At 39.1% G+C, this 22773-nt stretch overlaps 1 protein-coding gene across 13 annotated transcripts in view; it reads right to left on the bottom strand.

Moving 5' to 3' along the window:
• The window catches only part of RBFOX1 (RNA binding fox-1 homolog 1), a 1157213-nt gene extending 1134706 nt beyond the window's left edge, over positions 1–22507 (bottom strand). For 3 of the 13 annotated variants that reach the window (XM_032703677.1, XM_032703678.1, XM_032703683.1), the window contains exon 1: positions 22250–22497. In XM_032703677.1, the coding sequence (XP_032559568.1) occupies positions 22250–22474 (225 nt within the window). In that variant the 5' untranslated portion in view covers positions 22475–22497. Of the gene's footprint in view, positions 1–22249 lie in introns of all 13 variants that reach the window. The other 10 variants (XM_032703682.1, XM_032703688.1, XM_032703676.1 and 7 more) reach the window with 7 other exon arrangements.
• Between the last annotated feature and the right edge of the window lie 266 nt (positions 22508–22773).

Below are 22773 nucleotides of genomic sequence, written 5' to 3'. Positions count from 1 at the left end.
TTACAAAAGTTTAGTTTATTGTATTATTATTTAGTTGCTTATATGATGTGTGACATCTCCTGCACAAAGAACTGGTTTGCAACAGCTGACCTGTGGCATTGCTTGGCACGCAGGTATGTTCATGTACCTGAGAGGAATTAAATAAAACACATACTAAACTTGGAGTTCCTGCCCTTCAAATGCAAGTTAAGTTACTGATTACTCTGAAATATGCCTTTCTCTGTCTAGCTTTAATTTGAAAGGAATACTAGAATAATATTCCACTGTATTTCAAAAACAAATCTGGAAGCTTAGCGTTTATTAACGACTATATTCTATCCAGGACAACTTTTAGGAACTCTACAGCCTTAAATCACAAGACTTTGGGAAACCAGGATGGAAGCAGACACTGGTTACTTTCACATGCTGGAGTTTTTCATTGGAATAATTAAGGGTTCTTCAGTAAGTTTTCAATAAGGGCGTGAGACAAGTTCCATCACTCAGCAGCCTCTTGGACACATCACTGGCATCACCTCAGTTTAAATTCAAGAAGACTTCAGGGAAATTTTTCATTCTTTGCCCAGAACAGAAACTCATTTCCCATCTAACTTGAGTGTCAAATTTGACATTCAGAAGCCAGTAGACACTGTAACATATTTAATCTAAAATGACTTGGAAGCATATGCTAACTCTTTTGATCACCACTCTAAAATTGTTCTAAGATCTCCAGGCTTACACTGACAGATGCTGTTAATGTACTGCCCATGTATTTTAAAAACTAGAAGCAGCAGAACAGAGCTAAAACAATCACAGCAGGAAAAGGTAACAATACAGGAAAAAATATTATGCTTTAAATAGCAAATCAAACTTTAAAGTACTCATTTCCAACACAAGAAATAACAGTTTTCTTTAAAAGGCAATTTATGCATCATGATAGAACCAGGTAAAATCCACAGTCTTTTAGCAAACTGTATTCAAAATCCATCCATCCATCCTCTCCAATATATTTGTAGCTACAGATGTTATTTCTTCTGGATGTACTAATTCTGGCAGTTATTTGGATTACAGACAAAATACAGCTGAAATTCCAGTATTTATAGTCTAGGAAAAAGCTCTAAGGGCAAGACTAGACTTTTTTCGTTCTTTCCAAATGTTTCAGAGTCGTCATTAGAATCACCTCACTTCCAGAGCAACACTACATAGCCATCACTATTTCAGCTAAATCACCAGTATCATAAGGATTTGCTCAGTGACAGATATGTGGCCAAGAGGAAGATATCAATCAAGCAAATAAGCATCAGCCAGACTACCTTGAAAAGGGAGTTGATGCAATTTCCATTCCAGATATTAAGGGTGCTGAAGTTTCAGGCATGAACACATTATATTTGCAATTACACCTTGCATTTCCATGAGGCAATGAACCATTTGTGACTTCTTGTAATTAAATCCCTTTCAAACCACCACATCTTTGGATTCCTTTCACAAAAAGTTGCAGGGAGCCACATCCAAAACACAACAGACACGTGCTAAAGCACATTCCACACTGGAAACAGGTGGTTGCTGCTTAAAGCAATAATTCACAAAACACACTCAAAATACAGATAAGTTTATTCTCTATTCCCATTACCCAGCTTCTCCAAGAGGAAGGATCCTGCTGCATCTTGTTTCCTTTTACCTTAGGTCCTCCTTTGCCCCTTTCTTTGCTGCAAACCCAGGCATATTAAACCAAGGGAGGTGCTGTTGCTCAGACCTTCCTCATCCTTGCTCATCCTGGGTGACAGGATGAGCTGAGCCATCTCTCTCTGGCTAAAACTGCTTCAGCAAAACCCTTCAGGATGCTATTTTATCTCAAGTCTTCATCTGGACACAAGCTTTCTCTCCTCAAGCTAAAAGCTCTGAAAACAGCCCACTGATTGCAAAACTGAACTCTGTGATACAGACTGGCAGATGATCCTCAATGCAATTTTTTTGTTTTCTTTTCTCATAGACAACCCCATTACCAAGAGCATCACGACTACAGGCAGCTCCTGCTAGACTTTGGAAAAAAACAAACAAACAAACAAACAATTTTCATCCAGGAAAAACAGTGAGTTTGGTATAAGTTGAATCAACTCCAAAGGCAGTCAAGTGCTTCAGTGTTTCTGAAGGAACTCAGGGGTGTCAGTGGGTCATTAGCACTAACAGGTTTGCTCTAAAGATCCACTCTAGCAGGGCCTTGCTATTTGTCAATGAAGACACAGCCAAAGTGAGGAAGACTTCTCTATTTCTAGTCAGTCTTGGACTCGCTGTTACAGAACTATTTATTTAGTCTCAAATGCAGCACGAGCAAGAACGTCCAATTTAATGAATTAAACTTAGACTGGGACAGTCTTAACAAATGGAAACTACTAGAAATACAGAAAATATAGAGCACCTCGTTCATTATAGGAGATTATTTGGTTACATCCAGCAGCATTTTCACAGAAAAACTAAATTCAGAGATGTCTGACATCACTGAAAGAACACATGGAAACCTTGAATGCTCTTAGTCATAAAACATGAGATGAGAAAATGGTTTACCTCAACAGCATGTTGGTATGATGCACATTCAATAGATCATTCAGTTAAATACAGTCAGGAGCTTCTATTGCTGTTTCATTATTAGTTTAATATTGACTAATTAGCAGCATTTAAAATGCAGGTGTAGTGTAATAAAATGGTGGCTGTTATTCATTTTGTACAGGTCAAATATACAATAAAGTTCAGCTTCTAGATCACACTACAGAGAAGTACAAGAGTAGCAATTACTTTTGGATCACACTTCCTCTGGCACAGCACTTCAATTACATTTAATTACTTGGTGGTTGCATACCAATGAGCTGAAGTAAGATTTATGGTGATGAAAATATATTTCCATACATACTTTAACATTTTCCAGTTCTTATGTACTAGAAATGGGGGGATTCAGACTTTTGCAGCACTTGGTGAAATATCTACACTTATTTTGTGTGGTCACACAGCCTAAAAACAGCCTTAATTCAGTCTCCAAATTTAAAAAATTCAGTGTGGTCATAGTTGATAGTAATCCATAACTGAAAAAATAGGTATTATATAGATGTGTAATTTTGTACACAAAAGTGGAACAGGAACCAACACCCAGAATCTGAAGGGAAATTAAACCAAAGGAAAACCAGGTACACCCTGCACACGTTTTTGAAAGGATGGAGTGATTGACTAGGAGAAAAACATCCCAAAAAAGTAAGAGATTCTCTATCCCTGACCCAGAGAACACTGAGAGCCTTCAGACTGGAAGAACCACACTGTGCCAAGGTCCTCCTGCCAGGCTCTGTGCAGTGGGGAGGACAAGTTAAAGGCCTGTGACACTCAGAAACCACCATTCAGTGATCAGATGCTCCCAGGTTTACACAAGACAAGAACTCTTGACTCTTAACTGCAGGAAGACCAGGATATCATCACTGCAAAGAAACAGTAATAAGTACAAAAGAAGCAAATGCTTGTATTGCAAAGTGCAGAGCACAACTGAGAAGAGAAAGAACATCTGTTTTAAATCTTTACTCTAACAAGGAATAATGGGTGTATAAAAACGACAAGAATCCCATTACTGACTTCTTTTGATTTTTCATTAGGTCCAAAATGCCTGTTATCTATGTGAGCCATATTTAATTTCTAAAAAGGGGATTTTTCTGATCCCACCCCAGAATGAATACTAAATATCAAGGACCTAAACTGACTTCCTTATTCAATAGTAGAGGGGAAAAAAACCCAAACCCAAAGAATATTAAATCCAAAGATTCTATTTGCACTGAGTTTTAAAAGAAAACTATGGTCATGTCACTCAAAGAAAAAACAAACCTTTGCTTAATAACATGGTGAATGTCAGCTATAGATTCCTGCTGCAATATTAAACCTGAGTAAAAAAAAAAAAATAAACAGTAAATCTCCAAGCATTATTACTCTGTGAGAAAAGTACACACACTGAAAAACAAAAACCCTAAAAGCAAAGCTGACTCACCATATGGCAGATCTAGTAACAGACTAATTGCATGGCCAAACACCTTCCACTGGCAGTGGATGGTCTCAGGAAGACATAAGAAGGAAGACAGAATATCTGAGAGCCTGAAGTCTGCTCTGAGAATATGGAAAGAGCTTTTGAGCCACACCAACCAAATCGTATTTGATCTTTGTTTTTACAGACAACAAGGAAGGTTTTGTACCAATGAACACATGCCATTTTTCAAAGCAGGATTTTGATAAATTACTTCTGCTAAGAATGTTGCAGTTACTTTCCAGAAATCAGCTCTTCTGCATTTTGCCTCCCTATGGAATAAGCTGCAGCAAAGGGAAAACATCTACCATTCTGCATGTAGGATTGTCCTTCATTTTCCAGATAACAAAGGCTTGAATGTTACAGCTTATAAGTCTATAAATTTCAGTTTATAGAACTGGCCCATTTAGGATGTCTTGCAGGTCAAAAAATAAGATTTCTCGATGATCAAAGCTGTTATTAGCCTGCAGTTCTCTCTGAATAATAGGTCACACTCCCAGGGATGTTCACTTTCCCACTGTCAGCTGAACAAGGATCTCAGCAAAGTGATCTAAACGGTGTCAAGCAAGGAGTAATTGATTTGTGATCTTGTTTTCCACCAGCACAGTTTGCTAGCTGGATTCTACAGGCTCTATAAAGTGCAAAGGTATAAATTAACCATTTTTATGACACAGAAACCATTAATACACATATTTGCATACTGTTAGGCACCTGAGTAATAAAGTGGCTTCATAGATCAGCAAATGTTGGAGCCAGGTGGTATTCCTGTGATCACCTAATACATCATCCAGTGAGGGCTGTACCTGATACACTCAGTATCCAGCTCATTTAGTCAACCAGGTTTTAACACAACCAAGTGCTCTCCTGTTAACTGACTCAGTAACTGCAGGTTAATGTTAACCTGTGAGGAGATGAACACCAAACCTGAAGCAGTCGTGGTCTGAGACATGAGCTATTTCTTGGCAGCACTGTTGGTGTTGTGGAAGGACAGTTTATTTTGTCTCCAAATGCAACAAAGAAATCAACCCACTCTGCAGGAGCCTGAAGGGACTTTGAAACAAAGACCAAAAGTTGCAGAAGGCAGTTACTCAGAAAACACAGTAAGCAGTTTGAAATCACTGTTTGAATGTGAGAGGCATCAACATCACTTTTTAAATGGTGGAGTCACAGCAATCACCTCACCCAGAGCTGCTGAATTTAACCACAATATAGATTCAAAAGCTTCCTGGTGCTATTTTCCCCAGATGGATACATGGCCCAAGATGCATTTCCTTGGAACCACTCTGCTGCAGTTTAAGGCTGTCATGTGGCTGTCTGCACTGTGCCCATGACCCCAGCAGGAAAAAATCTGATTCTGTTGCAATATGCACAAGATTCTCTCTCCTCTTCAGCAAAGCAATGAGTCAGGCACCTGAACTGGGGGATGAGAACACATCCATCCTATTTTAGAGGATGTTTTAAGTACCACAGATTTAAGTGGAATAGACACAGTCCTGAAAAGTACAGGTGCCTTCCTAGGCCAAACCAGAACCTCTGTTGGAAGAAGTACATTCCCTTCTCACTGTGACTTAAAACATGCCCTCATTATTTATGTGGAAGAACAAAACCAGAAAGAACAACTTAAAAAAACCTTATCTTCATGGTACTGTAAATAGCCCAGAGGAAGGGAATACACAAAGCAGCAACAACAGGAGTGATTATAGAAATTATGTGCAGTTTAAAAACTATATTAACACTCAGTTTTTCTTAATCACATAAAGGTCAGGCATTTCTGTAAATGAGGTGTTATTCTTCAAGAACAACAAATTATCCCTTCTGTCCCTGGGAAGGACAACTGCACACCCTGTGGCAGGACCTCAGCACCCAATTGTCACTGCAACACTGTGACCAACAGGCTTGAAGGAGACGGGTAGACATGGCCCAAGGAATTAGGTTTTTTTCATTGTTTTATCTGATTTATCCAAATTCTTTTATTAACTGCTTCCACGTACATTTTATTCCAAAAATTCCTTTTCAAATTACTTCGTTTTGGTTTGTATAGCATTTTTTTTTCCTTTGATAAATGGAAGTGTTGCACTTACACAGCAGAATCCTCTAAAAAAATGTAAAGAGGTTGGGTATCACATCCCTCAAAAACTTGCTATTGCTGTGAGTTATTTTTTATAAAGCTGATTGCATTTGGTTCACCACCTCACAGATGGATGGAGCCTTTGTTAAGATGAGGCCTCCACGCTGATCCCATTAATGACATCACACGTCTGAAGATCAGACACAAACCAGTAATTTGCTGTTGAATAAGTTATGTCAAGATTGTCTTGCTGTAATAGTTCCAAGGGCTTACTTGAGCTTTCCAAACTACCTAAAACTTTTATAAAGAGCAATGGAAGAGGAGAATTAATAATTTGTGCCAAAACAGACATTCAGTCTTAACCTCAGTAAGAATGACAATTTCTCTTCAAATGACATTCCAAATAGTGACAATAACATTTTATCACTTGTTTTCAAATTCTTTAAAAAAAAAAAAAAAAAAAGAAAGAAAAAGTCAAATCCCTATGAAGTGCTGAGGTTCATCCTGCCTCAAATGTTCAAGTTCCTAAAATTATTGGGTGTCTAGTGAAAGAAAGTAAGTTATTTCCACTTATTTCCAGCAGCTGCACACCCCATGTTTTGCTGAAATAGGAGGTGAGACCTCCAGTGCTGTGAGTTCACCTGCCTGGAAAGCCAGAACTCCAAAGTTTTTTATTAATAAAGAGGATACACAAAGTCATTTCTCACAGTAAAGCTTGATCTGGCAATCCATTTAAAACTTCCATTGATCTAAAAGAATTTTCTGTCAAGCAAGTATCAATGTTTTTAAGTTTCCAGTTTTGGAATCAAGACTCTCATTAACATTTTGGTTTATTCTTGAAATTCCGTACTGCTGAAGTGATGGAATTATTTCAGAAACTCAGCTTTACTAAAAATTCAGCTTTTAATTTACATTCTTGTGTAGCAGCTTACATTTCTGTTTGCAGCCTTACAGATAAATCTGTCACTAAAATATCACCCAAACAGCTTAAAATGTAGAAGTTAACAGAAAAACTGAATCTAGAATTGCTGCTTTTAAAATATGGTTGAAGGCAAATTCATGATATGAAAAAAAGAGGTTTACTTACAATTTAATATTCAGAGTTGGTAATCCAAGAGTAGCTTTGTGATAAATCCTGCACATTTCTTAGAAGATTTAGAGAGTTTTCTGTTTATATATACACACACACACATTTTCTCATGCTAATTATATAATTTCTTGCATTTCTTAATGTTAATCTCTTGGCAATTTTTATAATGCTTAAGGTGACATTTGGCAGTTGAGTCCCCACAGAAACAACTGCCCTCATTCTTACAGAAACTAATTTATTTTTTTCCCCACAACATGGGTGGCCCAAAGAACATGATAAATTATCGAAATCACAGCTTCAGGACTATTTAATTTCTTTATTGTTCAAAGAAGTGCTGGCTATTTTCTTTTCCCACTGCGGCGTTTCAGCATTTAATGGAAAGGTAAAATGGCTGTTTAGTGTTTCTGATAATAAAGCAAAGTAGAAGGAAGCAAACTGACACTAACAATATAATAGAAGAAGCTCTAAATTTAGCCTCCTTAATCACTCAAGGAGATTAAAACATTCATCTATTGCAGGTGAACAGGCCATCAAGGTAATAAGCAAGTCAGTTCTCTAATCAGTATGTTTTCCTCACAGCTCCCAAAGTCTCAGGTGAAACCCCTGGAGAACTGTGCTGGGGACTGTAAACTAAATTCACCCTGCTGGAGAGGGGGACAAAAGGGCAGGGGGTGCTGAAAATGGGGAAGCAGGAAACTAGACCCAGTCATGGGTAAAATCCTAAATACCAAGATTCTAAAAACACCTTCAGAAAGGACAGTCAGGATGAAGCATCGATTTGTCCCCACGTCGAAGGCAACGTGATAACGGCCTCAGCACTTGGGGTGGGTTTCAAAGTTCCTCCTGTCATTTTGGGATGTGACCTCCCAGTGCAGATGCACTGCACCTTCCACCACTGCACCTTCCACCAGCTGTCACCCCCCTGTGTGTCACCATCAACCTCCCAGGTCAACACTCCCTGACAGCATCCACGGCTCCAACTGAGCAGAACAACGACACTTCCAAAGCACCCATGTCATAAAAGGCAATTCTGATTGTTTCATTTAGTAGTTACAAGACGTTGAGGCACAGATTTGCTTTCCTCCCCAGCCCCAAAGACACCAAAGCTCATTTGCAATGACAGCCTGCCACATCAGGGGGCTTCACACCCAGAGACCTGTGTCACAGTCACCAGTTACCATTCACCTCCAGCACCCCCAGTTATCCACAGCTGGATAAATTATCCAGGGAGCAGTTGGTTCATCCTACTCATCTTTTCCACTTGTTGGGAAATGTTTACTTGGAAATATCTCCTCACTTCTTATGCCCTATAGTTTCAGACTATGCTCTACAAGGTACCTCACGTGCTACAGGGAGGAAAGGAGATGGCTTTGGTTCTTTCATCTTCATGAGAACTGTGAAGGAACCTCCCTCAACCCTATTCCCAATCCAGAAAAATCAGTAAACTCACAACAGGAAAAAAACCCCACATTGGCTTCAAAATGAATTTGAGAAAGAGGTGTAAAGTTAAGCAAATATTTTTATCCCTCTTTAACCCTGCCTTCCACACACAGGTAAAATCCTGTGCCTGTATTTGGTACCAAATATAACATGTAAGGCTGCCTTGGGAACTTTCCCCAAACACATTCTTAGAGCATCAGTACAAATAACAAGTATCTGATCTCCCAACAGCCAGAAAGTATAAGAACTGAGCATGGAAATAAGAAAACTAGTTATGACAGAGAACTGCAAAGGCAGTTTAGCTCTTTCCTCAGTCTCACAAGAGGAGTTCAAACACACATTTTTCTAATACATCTTTCCAGGACAGGACAGAGGTAGAACCAAGGGGTTGTCACAGATATTTACATCACAAAATATCAATTTCCCAGAGGATGCAGGTGTCTCAGTTCATCTCTCTTCTGCTTTCTCACAGAGTTAATGGGGTTTTAGTATTTAAAACACCATCAATGCAGTTCTCTACTGCTCTGTTTGAGAGGTGGGTTTGGTTCCTGGCTCAAGCCACCATTCTTAAAATGGAGCAAACTCCTGATGCATACCTTGAAGCAATGATTTCATCCCCCAGAAAACAGAAATTCTGCTCCAACCACAGCTATCCTAATCAAATTAAAATAGTCTGAGAATAGCTGGGGACATCTCCCTGGAGGCTGCATTAAACTTTATTCTTCCTCCAGCACAGCTACAATCAGTTCCTAATGTGATGAGGGACAGGTGAGGGATGGAAACACCTAAAATAGTGTTTTTAAGACCATTCCACTTAGCCTGTGTGGCTTCCCAATTTCATCTTCCCCCAGTGTGTGTAATCTTGCAGAGATCTCTGCATTAAACTTGTGTGGTTTAAGTATTTGTCAGCTCCTGCTGCTCTCTCTCCACCCAAGAGCATAACACCAACTCTGACACTGCAAGCATTTGCAGAGTAACTCATTGCAAATCTAAGCAAAGATGGTGCCTCCAGGTGAGGAATAGAGGAACTCTTCAAGATGCTGTTTTCATGCAAATGCCCCATAAAACAAAGAACAGAAAAAAAATAAGCACAAGAAAACAAACATCTCATCTTGTTTAGTGAAACGTTTCTGCCAGTTCTACAGAAAGTATCAAGGGGCTTAGAGTTTTAACTTGGAGCATATATAAAAAAATCAGACTCTAGGCTCAGGTCTTGGGAGATTTAGGAAGATCCCAATGTCACCTGTGGAGTTTTCACACTCTCCTTCAGTTTAAGTGAAATCAGAATATGTCTAGTAAGTGTTATACAGAAAGCAAGGAGCTTCCTTAAGCCTAAACTGAAGGAAATAAGTCACTATGTTTGCAAATCAGACTCTGCTGCTCTCTTATTGAAAGATTAATTTTGAAGGTGAGGGAGTCTGTTTGGCTTTCAGAGCCTTCCTGGCCCTGAATGCAGAAAATGTTATATTTCATATGACCTCAAATCACCCTCAAGTTGTACCTCAACATATCAGCCCTTGGGAAGAAACTGGGCTTTTATTATCAGCAATACTAAACACATTCCCCAAATTTACATGAAGTCTTCCATCAGAGAAACTCATGATGCTTTTCAAACTTTAATTAAGTTTTAGCTGAACCTAATGGAGATGTGCATGTTAAACTTTTATTGTTGCTGTTTATAAATGCCCAATCCTAGGATATGAGGATTTTAACTACTTGCTTTATGTGATACAACTACTTCTTGCCAAACTGTGCTAAGAAAGCCACTTTCAGAGTCAGGGGACCCTTAGCTGAACTAATATAAGTACAACTAAAAGCAAAGAGATTTTAACTTCTTCCTAAGTCAAAGATATAGGAGGAAAATTACCATGAAAAGGGAGAAAACAAAACATTAGTCAGAAACACAGCTGCATTCCTAAAGAAACATGGATCTTGGGACACTGAACACTAAAGCATTGGCTCCTGCCATCCATCTCCAGAACAGCACCCAGTGCCACCAAGGTAGAGCCATGAAGTGACAAACATCACAAGTGAAACACTGCAATGAGGGCCAAATAAGTTGAGCATTGTCAAAGTTGAAATAAAACCTGATATCCAGCTCCAGTGAGACACAGGTTTCATCCTCTGCTGCTCTGACTTCAGTGACTGATTTCTTTGGTTTCAAGGGAGCACAAATCTTTAGATTTTGAGGAGGAAGCGTCAAGAACAGCGAAGTACCTTGGGAGCTTCATGACAATTCTTTGCATTAGTTCCCTCTCCTGTTGACACCTTTGAGAAAAGCAGATAGTTTCCACTGTTTATTCCCTATTTTATCTATATTCCCCAACCAACCAACTTCCTCTCTTCAACTGAGAGCCTTTACCTCACTAAAACACAATTACTTTGCTGGCTGAAAGCAATGACATTTCATCAACCTGCCTCCAAATCCCCTTTAACATCTCTATAAATAATAAAATGCCCTCATAAGAAAGACTGTTCAGATGATTTTATATAATTTATTACAGATGAAACTTGAAGCTTTTGACACTTGAGGCTGTTGAACACTTCTTTTGACACTTGAAGCACCTCATACTAGAAGCTTTTGGAATTACTTGGCTAAAAGGTACTGCACTGTAAGTGTGTGCTTATGTGTTTTGATTGCTTGTTTTAGTGAGGAGAATGATCTAAATACTGATTTATACCAACTTCAGTGTGGAACAGCTTCTGTTACCAGAGGGCTAGTGTTACCTCCCTGGCTTAACATTCAGAGTAAGGGTTGCCCAAATGTCCATTTATTTGAAAATGTTCTTGATCCCACTGCTGACTAAATGAACAGTGTGCAAACAACATATCCTGCAATGGACTGAGGATAAATGGTCTCTACCACCTGCAGTGGGAACCAGAAGTTTCTGCTCCCCTACTCCCAGTGGAAGAGCACATGGAATTGATTTTCAAAGTTCAAACGAAAAGAGGAGTGGAAAGAAAATATTAATGAATTTTCAAAGCCCTGTAGACAACGTGCAATTTCTCGAGATGCCAGGGAAACAGATTTCACACCTGGAAAGCCATCATTTTCTTCAGACAATCATTCTTTAGCCCAAGGAGTGGGGTCAGTAATTGAAAAAGCTAAAAGCTTTTGTTTATAGGCACATTTCATTTCCAGGATTCCTTAAGTCAGCATGACAAAATCACGCATTTATCAAGTTGGGTACTTTGGGCTTAGAAGAAGAAAGATATTTCTGGCAGCTACTAAAGCTGATGCAAGACTAAAGTAGCAACAAGGATGTGCACATATTTGCACAATCACATAAAACATGTAACTAATTCCATTCTGCAACCTCTTTGAATTGGTAGCATGTTCCAATCTCAATACTGATTTAGTCACCTCTTAGTTTCTTCATTAGAACCTTCAGATGAAGGAGTAGCACATGAAAAAGCCCCTTTTGTTAAGCAAACAGATTTAAGAGCAACATGTTTAGCAATTATGCAGCTGGTAATAAAAATCTACTTTGGCAATTTAAGTAAATGTTCATTTTACAAAAGCAAGGCTTAAGAAAGTAAACAGGTAATAGGATGCTATCATTTGCATATGTGGAATTCCAGTGAAGACTTATATACTGAAAGAACTGAGCAATTGGTACGAAATACCAGGAAATGCTCTATATTTTTATTTTTGCTTCACTAGGTGGTTTAAGCAAAGATGTTGCTCTGTGGAATTATGGTTTCCCAAGTGAAAAACAAACAAATGGGAAAAAAAAAAAACCTCAAAACCACTCATCTGTCCTTCCAGCACTACCAGGCACTCACTAACCCAACCTTGTGCAATAAGTGTTCCACAAAACGAACTCCCCAGCCTGTGTGAACTTTACTGTTGCAGCCTGGTTCAGTCCATTTCAGCAGGTTGGGTAAACACCACTAAGAGAACATTGTTATGGCACAGGAGAAAACTGAGACAGCTCAGAGCCAAACTGCCACCACCCTCTCACATCCCTGTGCTTCATCCTCTTCAGAGGTGTCAACAGTCAAACTCGTGTATCCAGCTCCCAGGGGAACTCAGCTCTGGGGTTCCCTGACTTCCCTTGGCCTTGTCCAGAGCAACCAGTGCTGATCCCAGCCACCTCCAGGGGTGACATTTCTTTTATTTGGGATTTAGGCTTCAATTATGCATCCTCACTAAACAGGTCACTTGGGTTTTTCTGTCTGATCCCCCTCCAGCAGCATCACCCAAACCTGCACTGCCCAGGACCACACTGGACCAGGATGGATTTCAGCCACACAGCTGGGCCTTTTCTGGTTTGGTTTTTTTTTGTCATTTGCTTTTGTTTGTTTGTTTTACAAAAACCTCCCTGGTAAGAACCATCCACACTGCACATACCCCAAGGGAACAGCTCTAGCAGCTTCCTTACACAGAAGTTACAGACATTACATACCAAGACACCACAGAGTAGTTCATGTCACACTTGTATTTGGCCTTTTGTCCAAACTGACCCATCAACTAGGAAGATTAAGCATCCTGGAAAGTAATCTTTGGGGCAAAATTTATCTGTCAACAGATAGAAAGGTATTAATTCAGTTTAGACTTCTTGGCTCTATCACATAATGAAATTTTTTGGGGGGGAAAAAAAAAAAAAAAATCACCATTGAGCACCCACTGTGGAGTGCTAACATACATCTCCAGAGTGGTTTAGCTGCACAGCAGACTTTAAAATGAATTAAAACTGATCACACAGGAAAAAAAAATAAGGGAGGATGAGGGTCATTCTAATTAAGATGCCTCTGCAATTAGCATCCCTTCTTCCATGAGTATTATTCAGTGATTTTTTCCAACAAATTGGGTAAAGAGGGTATGTATAAATCAAGTCATTGGTAATTTTCAGACAACTTAAATCAAACCTCAGTCATAAATTCTGGGCTTGTCTGACAGAAATACACTTCCACATGGACAAACACAACCATTTGTGACATTCACAGTTGTTGGTAAATGAACCTGAAATCCAAGCCAGAGCATCACCTAAACCATTGATATATTAACAGGGGACCATCCAGCAGAATCAGCTTTCTGCAAAAATGTTGAACTTGCAAAGAGCCAACGAGGGCACTGATAAATTATTTCACGAGGAGAACGCTGACCAGAGACAGAAAAATAGAGAGATACAGTTGCTTAGTTTATCCACAAAAAGGAGATGAGTTTATTCCCATCATGGGAGTCAATAACATCTGGTGCAACAACCCCACACAGGCTGGGATGTGCAGTTGGGCTAAATCCAACCACAAGCAAGTATATATATTTTTACAACAAGAATAGAGAGCTACTGCAAGAAATTTACCTGAAAATGTGATGAATTGTTCATGACCTGAAGCCTTTGATCAGCAATGGTGTTCTTTTTTTAAAAAATTACATGTTCTAGCTCAAGCAGAATTTAGGGGGTTAGTGCTTTGAACAGAAACCAGTCTAGCAGTCTTGAAATCTAAGAAAGCTTCACACATTAGTGGCCAAGAACATCACACCTTTTTGTAACGTGTAACACTAAACTGAGACATTAGAAGAAAATGTTGTCACATAACCAAAAACTACTGTGCCTGCAAGATTCAGAAACCAACCTCTACTGACAGAAAGAAGTTTGGTTCTACTGCTTTTCCAAGAGTCAGTCTTCTTTCAGAGCTAATGCAACAGCTTTCTATAATGTCATTATTTATTTTAAATTAAGTAAAAAGTGATTAATTGCTCAATCAGTATTCTTCCCTTTTTATATAGACTCTTGTAATTCACAGACAGTTTCTAAACATAACAGTCAATGATTTTGCCCTCTGGAGACAGTGAAAAGATTAGTTTTTTTTAGTTGAAATAAATATTTTAAAGAAAAAAACCTCTCAGCATCTCAGAACAGAGGATACTTCCCCAGTGTGTTATTGATAAAAATGCTCCATTTCCATTTAGTTATAGCCCAAGTCAAGGAATGAACAGTCTCAGTGTGGTGACAGTTCATAATTTTACATACTAAATCCATTTATATTTTGTGATTAGCATTCAGTCTTTGGAAAACAACATTCACTGAAGACAATAAGTGTTGAACCTGGTACAACTCAACTAAAACAGGAATTTAGCACACTAGTCATGGGCATTAACAAGAATAGCAACTTTATGAAAAACTTTTAAATATTTCACCATCTCCTTACAATCAAAGGTAACCAATATCACCAAAATAATTCCAGGAGCTGGGGAAGTACAGAGCCCTTTTAGTGTGCACATTTAATGACTGAGCCTATGTTGCTGTTGCTCATCTATTCAAGGGCACCATGACCTTGGGAAAACAAAGAGCCCTTTTAAGTTTATACCAGTGATGGTTTTGTCCCTGCTCAATTATTAAAGGCCATTATGATCCTGCATAGTTCTTGCTGTGTAGCCTTGGACAACCACGCGCTCACCTTCACCTTTTGACTTGTCTGTCCAGTAGGTAAAGAATTTTTTTTATTAAGTGAAGGACCAGAGTGGTGTTATTTCCTAAAGATCCTAAATGACCTGTAATACACTGTAAGATCTCAAACACAATCATCTACCTCTCCTTGCTGGCCCCTGAGGCAGCAGGACACAAACACCAGCATCCTGCAGCATCACTGCCAGGCTCAGCTCCAGATAATGGCCTGTGCCATAAGGCTGAAATGCATTATATATATATATATTGTGCTTATTGTGCATAAGGCTGAAATGCATTATATTTTAAAGCATGGAGGAAAAAAAATAGCAGGTGAAAGAAGAACAGATGTTATCAGAATTATTGTGCTTAGGAAATCTCTCTCACTTCAAGTTTTGCCTTTCGGACTAGAACAAAAGTATTCTTTCCAAGGGCTGCAGACACTTCTCATTGATTTGTGAACCTTAGATGGACCTTTATTAATTAAGTATCAGCACAACTAATTGGGAATTACTTCATTATCTACCACTTAGAGTCAATGACATCAGGTTAAGTTACTTAACTGTTGTATTTTCCTGCACTGAGCTATTAGAAGTTTGCTGTTGGTGACCAGCCGGCTGTTGAAAGAGTTATAGTGCCTTAAGGTGCCAGAAAGAAAGAGATCAGAACACAAGACAACTCTCAAAAGCAAATGCTCTGTATTCTGAATTTAAAGGATAAGCTCCTTTCTAGTGTAGACAAGATTATCTATAACTCCTGGGGCTGTTTAAGAACTGCACAGTGGGCAAAGCATTAGAACGTTAGAACACATTAAGTGCACTCTCTAGGGAGAAATTACATGGGTGGCAGTGCAGCAGATCCTCCAGTCTGATTTAATGGAACAAAATAGGCAACTCTTTAGTAATAATGCATCACAAATGAGTCTGAACATTGAGTACTCCACAGGAAAGGCAAAGCTGCTTCCATTTTCATTTATTGCATAGCTTCTGTAGCTTATTCCCCATTGTTTCAGGCCAGGCTAATGACTAAGACTGTAAACATTAAAAAAACCCACACCACCAAGAAAAGTATATAATTTTATTACTTTCTAAATAATAGAGACTTAAAATAAAAATATTTTTCATAATAGCTAACACTGAGCTACAAAAGGAGAAAGACAGTAGCAAACAGCAATGCATAAATACTTTAATTTCAAATCTCTACTAAATCAACCCTGTAGACCAGACATGTCTTCTTTTGCACTTCAGAAGATGTCGATGCATTTTGGTTGTAATTTCAATCCAAAGTATTATTCCAGTCACTCTACGAAAATTATAATATTAGGTAATTGATTATTCAAATAGAGGCAGAAGCGCTCCATGAATGTTCCTTATCAGTGAAATTAAACTTCCAGTGAGTAAATATAACCAGTTTATGTTACTCTTGGTTGCAATTGCTTGCTGAAAATAGGCAGTTATTTGTTGAACGAATTGAAATTTCCCCCATGACAAAACAACCAGACAGTCCCTACAAAGTCTTTGGTTTTGTACACTTACCCCCTGCCATCTAGTGATCTGTCCTGACAACTACAAGAAAAAAAATGGCAAAATGAGGTCGTTCATAAGGGTCTGTTTCAGCTGCCTTTCCTTGTCCCAGGGAACTCCTCACTGCAGTAATTCCTGCTCATTTTAGGGACACCATTTACCAACATGGGCATTAACCAGTTGAAAGGTTCACAGGAGGAGGAATCATTTTCAGAGAGAATATTTTCCATCGACTTGGAATCAAATCCAAAGCAGTTTTTGAAGGTCTCTTATCCATACCTTTCTACAAAAGGCTCCCTTACTTCCACAGGAGCATTTGCTAAAAGCAAGTAGTTCCAGCACCTTATATCAATACCACCACTCACTTCTAAAAAATTAATATCTCCTTTCTTTCCACCTCCAAAGACAATTACGCCTCTGTCCTGGGTCACAGAATTTGAATGTGTTCTGAATTAAAACAATAAAAACAGTAATTCCAGCATATATCATAGTTTCTCTAGCAAGTCAATAGACTCAATCCCAAAACTGACCTCTGATTAGGGAACCAGACCCAAAAAAGGAGAATAGGAAAGGCAGATGTAGACTGCTTTACACAACATATTCCAAATATCATGCTAGTCAAAGTGTTCCAAAACTATGGTGCTCTCCTAGAGGAGATGCATCCCATAATTTCCAAGAACAAAAGAATCTCAACAGATTTAAACATTATTAAAAGGAGGAGGGGAAAAGCCTAAAGCACAGCCTTGACAGCAGAGTGCTTCAATCTACTTAGGACCTTGAAAGTCCAAAATCAGCACCTTAAATTGGACTCTCAACCCATTATGGACCCACCATCCCAGGTCCTCTCTCTCTAAACACGATTCCCCTTCAAAGTAACATTCACAAAATACAACCAAGAGCAGAAAGCCACGTACACACAAAACAGCTCTTGTGACAAACCAGCTGCAAGGAGAAAATAAGCCTTCTAAAACAAAAAAATCTGCATGAGAAACCACATTAACACAGTGTGTGGCAACACACAGAAAGGTCAAACTGCCAGACTTCAGGTACAATGCTCACACTTGACTATGTCGATGCATTTATGTCATGAAAAAGCCTTGAGCTGTTGAGCCAAACACTACTTCTCCTATAATCCAAGCTGAACATGAGGGATAATAAATGTGCATTTTGTTTGTCTAGACTAACACAGTCCATGTTCAGTGCCTCCTGGTATCTTTGGGATTTACCTCGAGTACTTCCATGACAGTAGCTCACACTGCAGGAGTCACATCCTGAAGTTCCTGCAGTGAATCCACACACAAGGTTGAGTTTCTGTGTCCTGACCTCATCTTGGTAGAGCTTTTAACACCTTGAATCCCAAACCATCCTTCAAATGAGGGAATTTCATCTTGAACTGCAGTTCCAAGCTCATATCTTAATTTCTAGAAAATCCTTCCTCTCCACCCGAGAAATAATCTTTTAAAAGATCAGCTTTCCAAGACACGTTTTTCAGTTTTCCAAGGCAAGTTCTTTTAAATCTTGGGAACACTTGTCCACTGCTCAAATTAATGGCAGGGTTCAATTTGTTCTGTATGCAAAGAATGACTAAGACTGCAAACATTAAATAGCATGTCACATCTCCCCATTTAAACTGTATTTTAAAAACCTACTATCATCTGAGATTTAGAGAGCTGGATTTGCCACGTGCTACAAGTTTAGTGTAGTCTATTCTTCAGAGGTGAGCAGTAAAAATCAGTTTTCTCCTCCTACAGAAATATTAAAGACACTTTCATATATGTTTCTCACATTTTCTTCAGTTTTGGGACTGTCAAGTTGTAAAGATGTTACTTCTAATGTTAACAACAAAAGGTTGCACTTTTTTCTTCACTAGACCTGTAATATTTTCCCCTTTTCCAAGTATTAACAAAGGCAATTTTTACTTTTTTTTTAAATTTCAAAGAGTACCTTAATTCCCAAATGCATTAAATCATTCTGAAAGTTGATTAAAGGGTGAAAGTTCAAGCTCTTTTCTGCACAGGTGACATTACAGATGAAAACACAGTTCAGAACAGTGGATGCTCTAGGAACACTACAGACATCAAACCAAACCCAGGAATTTGGTCTTGTTCTGTAAAAAATTGCACAAATGTTTAGGGGGGAAAAAAAGAAGTTTGGTTCATAGCAAAGCAGGCATTAGGAATACAGAAATATTTTTGAACCTAAATCCAAACAACCTTTGCCACCAGCAGCTGTTCAGAGAGATGAAATGACTATTGTTGAAGTAGAAGGATACAAGGATTACAAGGATACACACTCCTGGTGATCATAACTTGTGGATAACTCATGGCAGCCAGTCAGGAAGACACGTCTGTCAGCCTGGAAAGAAGTCACTACTTGCACGATCACTTCTTCATATGCTTTTTATTTCATTAAAGATGATTTTACACTGTTTCAATCATTTCTAATGTGTGCTGGAGCACAGGTAGGGTGACAATCAACCCTGTGGCATCATGTGGCTGATAATTATGATCATCATCCAGGCATACAAGAGGTACACTGAATTCCACAGAGACTTCAGTACTTCTACCCAAACTTTTGATGAAAAGGAGTGACTCACCAGCTCTTCCAAATGCTAATTCCCCACCATCTGGACCAAACCAGAGATTTCTCAGGTTGAACCTTACTACAAAGACTGCACCCATTTCATTTGAACCAAGTGCTTCATTCTGATGCTATGCCAAAAAGAGACATTAGAGGGGAAAAAATTCCATGTCTTTAAACTCTGTGATTCACACCTGCTGCGAGCAGTTTCCTCATTAGAAATGAAAGTAATAAAAAGAGATGGCAAGAAGCAAATTATTTTAATGGATATCTAAATTACAAATTACAGTTTCACCCCAGGTTACCAACATTAACTAGTTACTAAGTGAAGGAATCATTCCAGGTACCACTGCCAACGAGTTGTTGGCAAATGCAGCCCCTCATTCCCGTGGCAAAGAGAACAGCTCTGCCCACTGAAGCCAGTGGCACAAACATCCTTCTGCAACCAACTTGTGCACAGCAGCAGCTCCAGCTACAAACACACAGTGCCAAGGAAATGCCCACAAGGATTATGCATCATTTCACACATATAAAATATAGATGGTGCCTGCATTCTCCCATAATACCAGATTTCATAATAAGTGGAATAATGAGTTAGAGCAGCTGAGGTAGTTTCTTTCTTCTAAACCTGAGAATGGATGTTGAATCAGGCAAATTGCAGTGGAATAAATAAAGAAATGGCACACATACTGTGCTGATATTTTATTACTAGTCCAAAAATGAGTCAAAGCCTATAATTTTTTTAAATGTCCTTCTTTAAAATAGAAGACATAATGGACTATTAGGGAATGTTACTCCAATGCATGCATTGATTACCCACACCACCATGGCTATTAAAATAAAGATTCTTCTAAGCACAGAAATGAAGTCATTCCAGTGTTTCCTAAGGGAACACAGTCCATCTTTTCCAGCAGCTTGCTCTCTACAAGGTGACAAACACGGTGATTGTTGAACAAGCTTTCCCTGTTTTTAGAAAAAGTTTTATGTTAACAGAATTTTAAATGTCACATAATTAATTTCTAATTTCTAACAATCTCTCCAACTCAGACACGCTGCTTTAAGTGGGAAGGGGAAAAAATATTGGAACTTGATATTAAATGTAGTGCAACATCCCCAGGAAGAGTCCACTGAAGTGAGGGGAAAGAACAGTTTCACTGAGCTTTGATGAATTTTGAATCTAACTCACTTTAAGAATTAAGAATTGCTTTATTATAAAAACTACATAAGAATTGATTTTAGGAGAGACAAAGAGGAAAACAATTGGTCATTAGCAGATTTCCTTTAATATTTTTAGCAAACCCCTGCTGAAAAGTCAGAATGTAATGTTGGAGCAGATATACACGGGTCCTTGAAAGGACAAAAAAAGATCAGGTATCCATCACCACAGAACTCTCCTGCAGTGGTAAAACATTTGTAAGGGTGTGAATCAGGTCTCACAAACGGGGCAGAGCCCAGTGACTTAGCTATGCATTATTCTAGTATATTCTGCACTCAGAAATTGACCCCTTACAAGACAAAGTAAATTTATTCAATTAAGGCTTAGTCTTCACTAACATCCTAATTAAATATTATAGTAAGATGTACCATTAAAAAGACTTTTACCCCAAACCATAGTGGATACCCCCAACACATTTATGGATATTTATCATAAAGTAGAATGAATTTAAAACCTTTACTCTTGGGGGGAAAAACAAACAAACAAAACAAACAAAAAAAGACAAAACCAAGCATTATGATCTGACCAATTAACTTGCCTGTATATTGTATAACTTTGAGGGAGAGAAAAAAAAGTCTCTGCCAGAATTGGTAGTAATAACAGGAGTGTTACTTTGCCAGTTGAGAGTTAAAAAGATCATGTCTTCACAAGCATTGGAAGCCCAAAACAGACCAAAGCCCAATTCTCTGCAGTTACATGGCTTGGTAAAAGAGACTTCTGCTTGTAGAAACAAATCAACGCCGTAGAAACATTTTAAATACTTTTGTATCCCAGGAAAACTGTTGCGTTTAGAGACGAAATTCCACCAAGAACAAACCGCGAGAACTACCTCTCAAATTATTTAACAATGTAAATTCTACCAAAAGGTGGAACATCTACCTAACTCCTCATTTGAAGAGGCACATCTTAACTCAGGAAATCAATCCCAGGAGAGGAAAAATACAATTCAGAAAACTTCTGGATAAAATCTGTGCACTGAAGTCTCCAGCAGCTGTTAAGTGAATCCTAAAGCTCTACTCTCACCATATGACAACTTAAAGAGAAAACATCCTGCACCCAAGATACTGTTCCCACCACCTCCCCCTCCACTGCTGATGGAGGGAAGCAGCCAATTTCTGTCCAGGAAAAGCACCTGGTCCAAATTGCACCGTGAGAGGAAAAGCTTCAGCTGGCTGGGAATCCATGTGTTCATCCCCTCTCCCCCCTGGTTTCTGCTGTGCCTCAGAAACCTGCTGACAGGCACAGCAGCCAAACTAAATAACCAGCCAGGAAACACTGACAAAGTTATCCTCATGTAAAGATCTGATAATGGGGATATTTATAAAAGACAACTGCTCAGCAGCTCTTTTTTCTGAAATCTCTCCAGATGACATTTGCTCTCTCCCCAGATGAGATCTCTAATCACCAGCTCTCCACCTCTGGAGGCTCTGCACTCATCCCCAGCTGTAAAATAGTACTGTACTCTCAAACATCAGTGTGGGGGAAAGTCGGGATGGACAGACTGATAAACAACCCAAACTGCCCAATTCAATGCACCAACCATTACCCAATTTATTAATGGCTATAGGGAGCAGAAAAACAAGCTGTAGTAGTTAATATCCCTTCTCCCCTCTCCTCTCCAACCCCCAAAAGAAAAAAAAAAAACGAAATACCACTTCTCTGCCATACACATCTTGCAAGTAGCCAACAGTGAGAGCCCTATTAAAATACACATTCCTGCACTAAAGAGCATGTAGCCAAGGTAAGAAACTCAAGAGGAACATGCTTATAATCTCAGTGAGACAGGACACTCGATCACATTTGTTCTACACTACTTGATGCCCAACTACCAACTTCAGGACGACAAATAATTTCAAGGGTAACCTCACAACCCTTCCCCCTTTCCCAGCTCAGAGCCACTAAAGACCCTCACTTACACTTTTGCCTTCATCCCCTCCTTCGGGCACGGGCTCTTCTCTGCCTAAGCAAGGCATTATTGCTTCTTCTGCTGCTTCTCCGTCCTTTCCACTGTTTCCTCCTTCATTCCCCAGCTTCAACCTCTTTCCCTCAGGTTGAGAATCATCCACATCCTCCCTTCTTATCTTGCCATCTCTGCCTCGCTGCTTCCCCACGTCTTCTGGGCTGCCACAGGAATTTGACATTTTCAAAGTGTTACGGACTTTATTTATAAAGACTGACGAAGCCGCCTTTTTGAAGGGGATTTGGCTTCTGAGAGCTCCGATGTGCTCTCGCTCCTCTTAAAAATTTAAGTGGTGTTTCGAAGGCTTTGCAGAATCGCACGGAGCTCTCCCGTTTCTCTGCCGCCCTCTCCTGCTGGCTGGCAGCACTGTGCCTTGCTTCCACATTCCTGCTCCTAATAAAAAGTAATAACCTTTCCTATATTGATTGTATGCACGATGCTGCTGCTTACGTTGCCAAAACCCTCGGACTTCTGTTCTAC

Source organism: Chiroxiphia lanceolata, chromosome 16 (genome assembly GCF_009829145.1).
Source record: "Chiroxiphia lanceolata isolate bChiLan1 chromosome 16, bChiLan1.pri, whole genome shotgun sequence".
Classification (NCBI taxonomy): Eukaryota; Metazoa; Chordata; class Aves; order Passeriformes; family Pipridae; genus Chiroxiphia; species Chiroxiphia lanceolata.
This window is presented reverse-complemented; position numbering and strand designations above follow the sequence as displayed.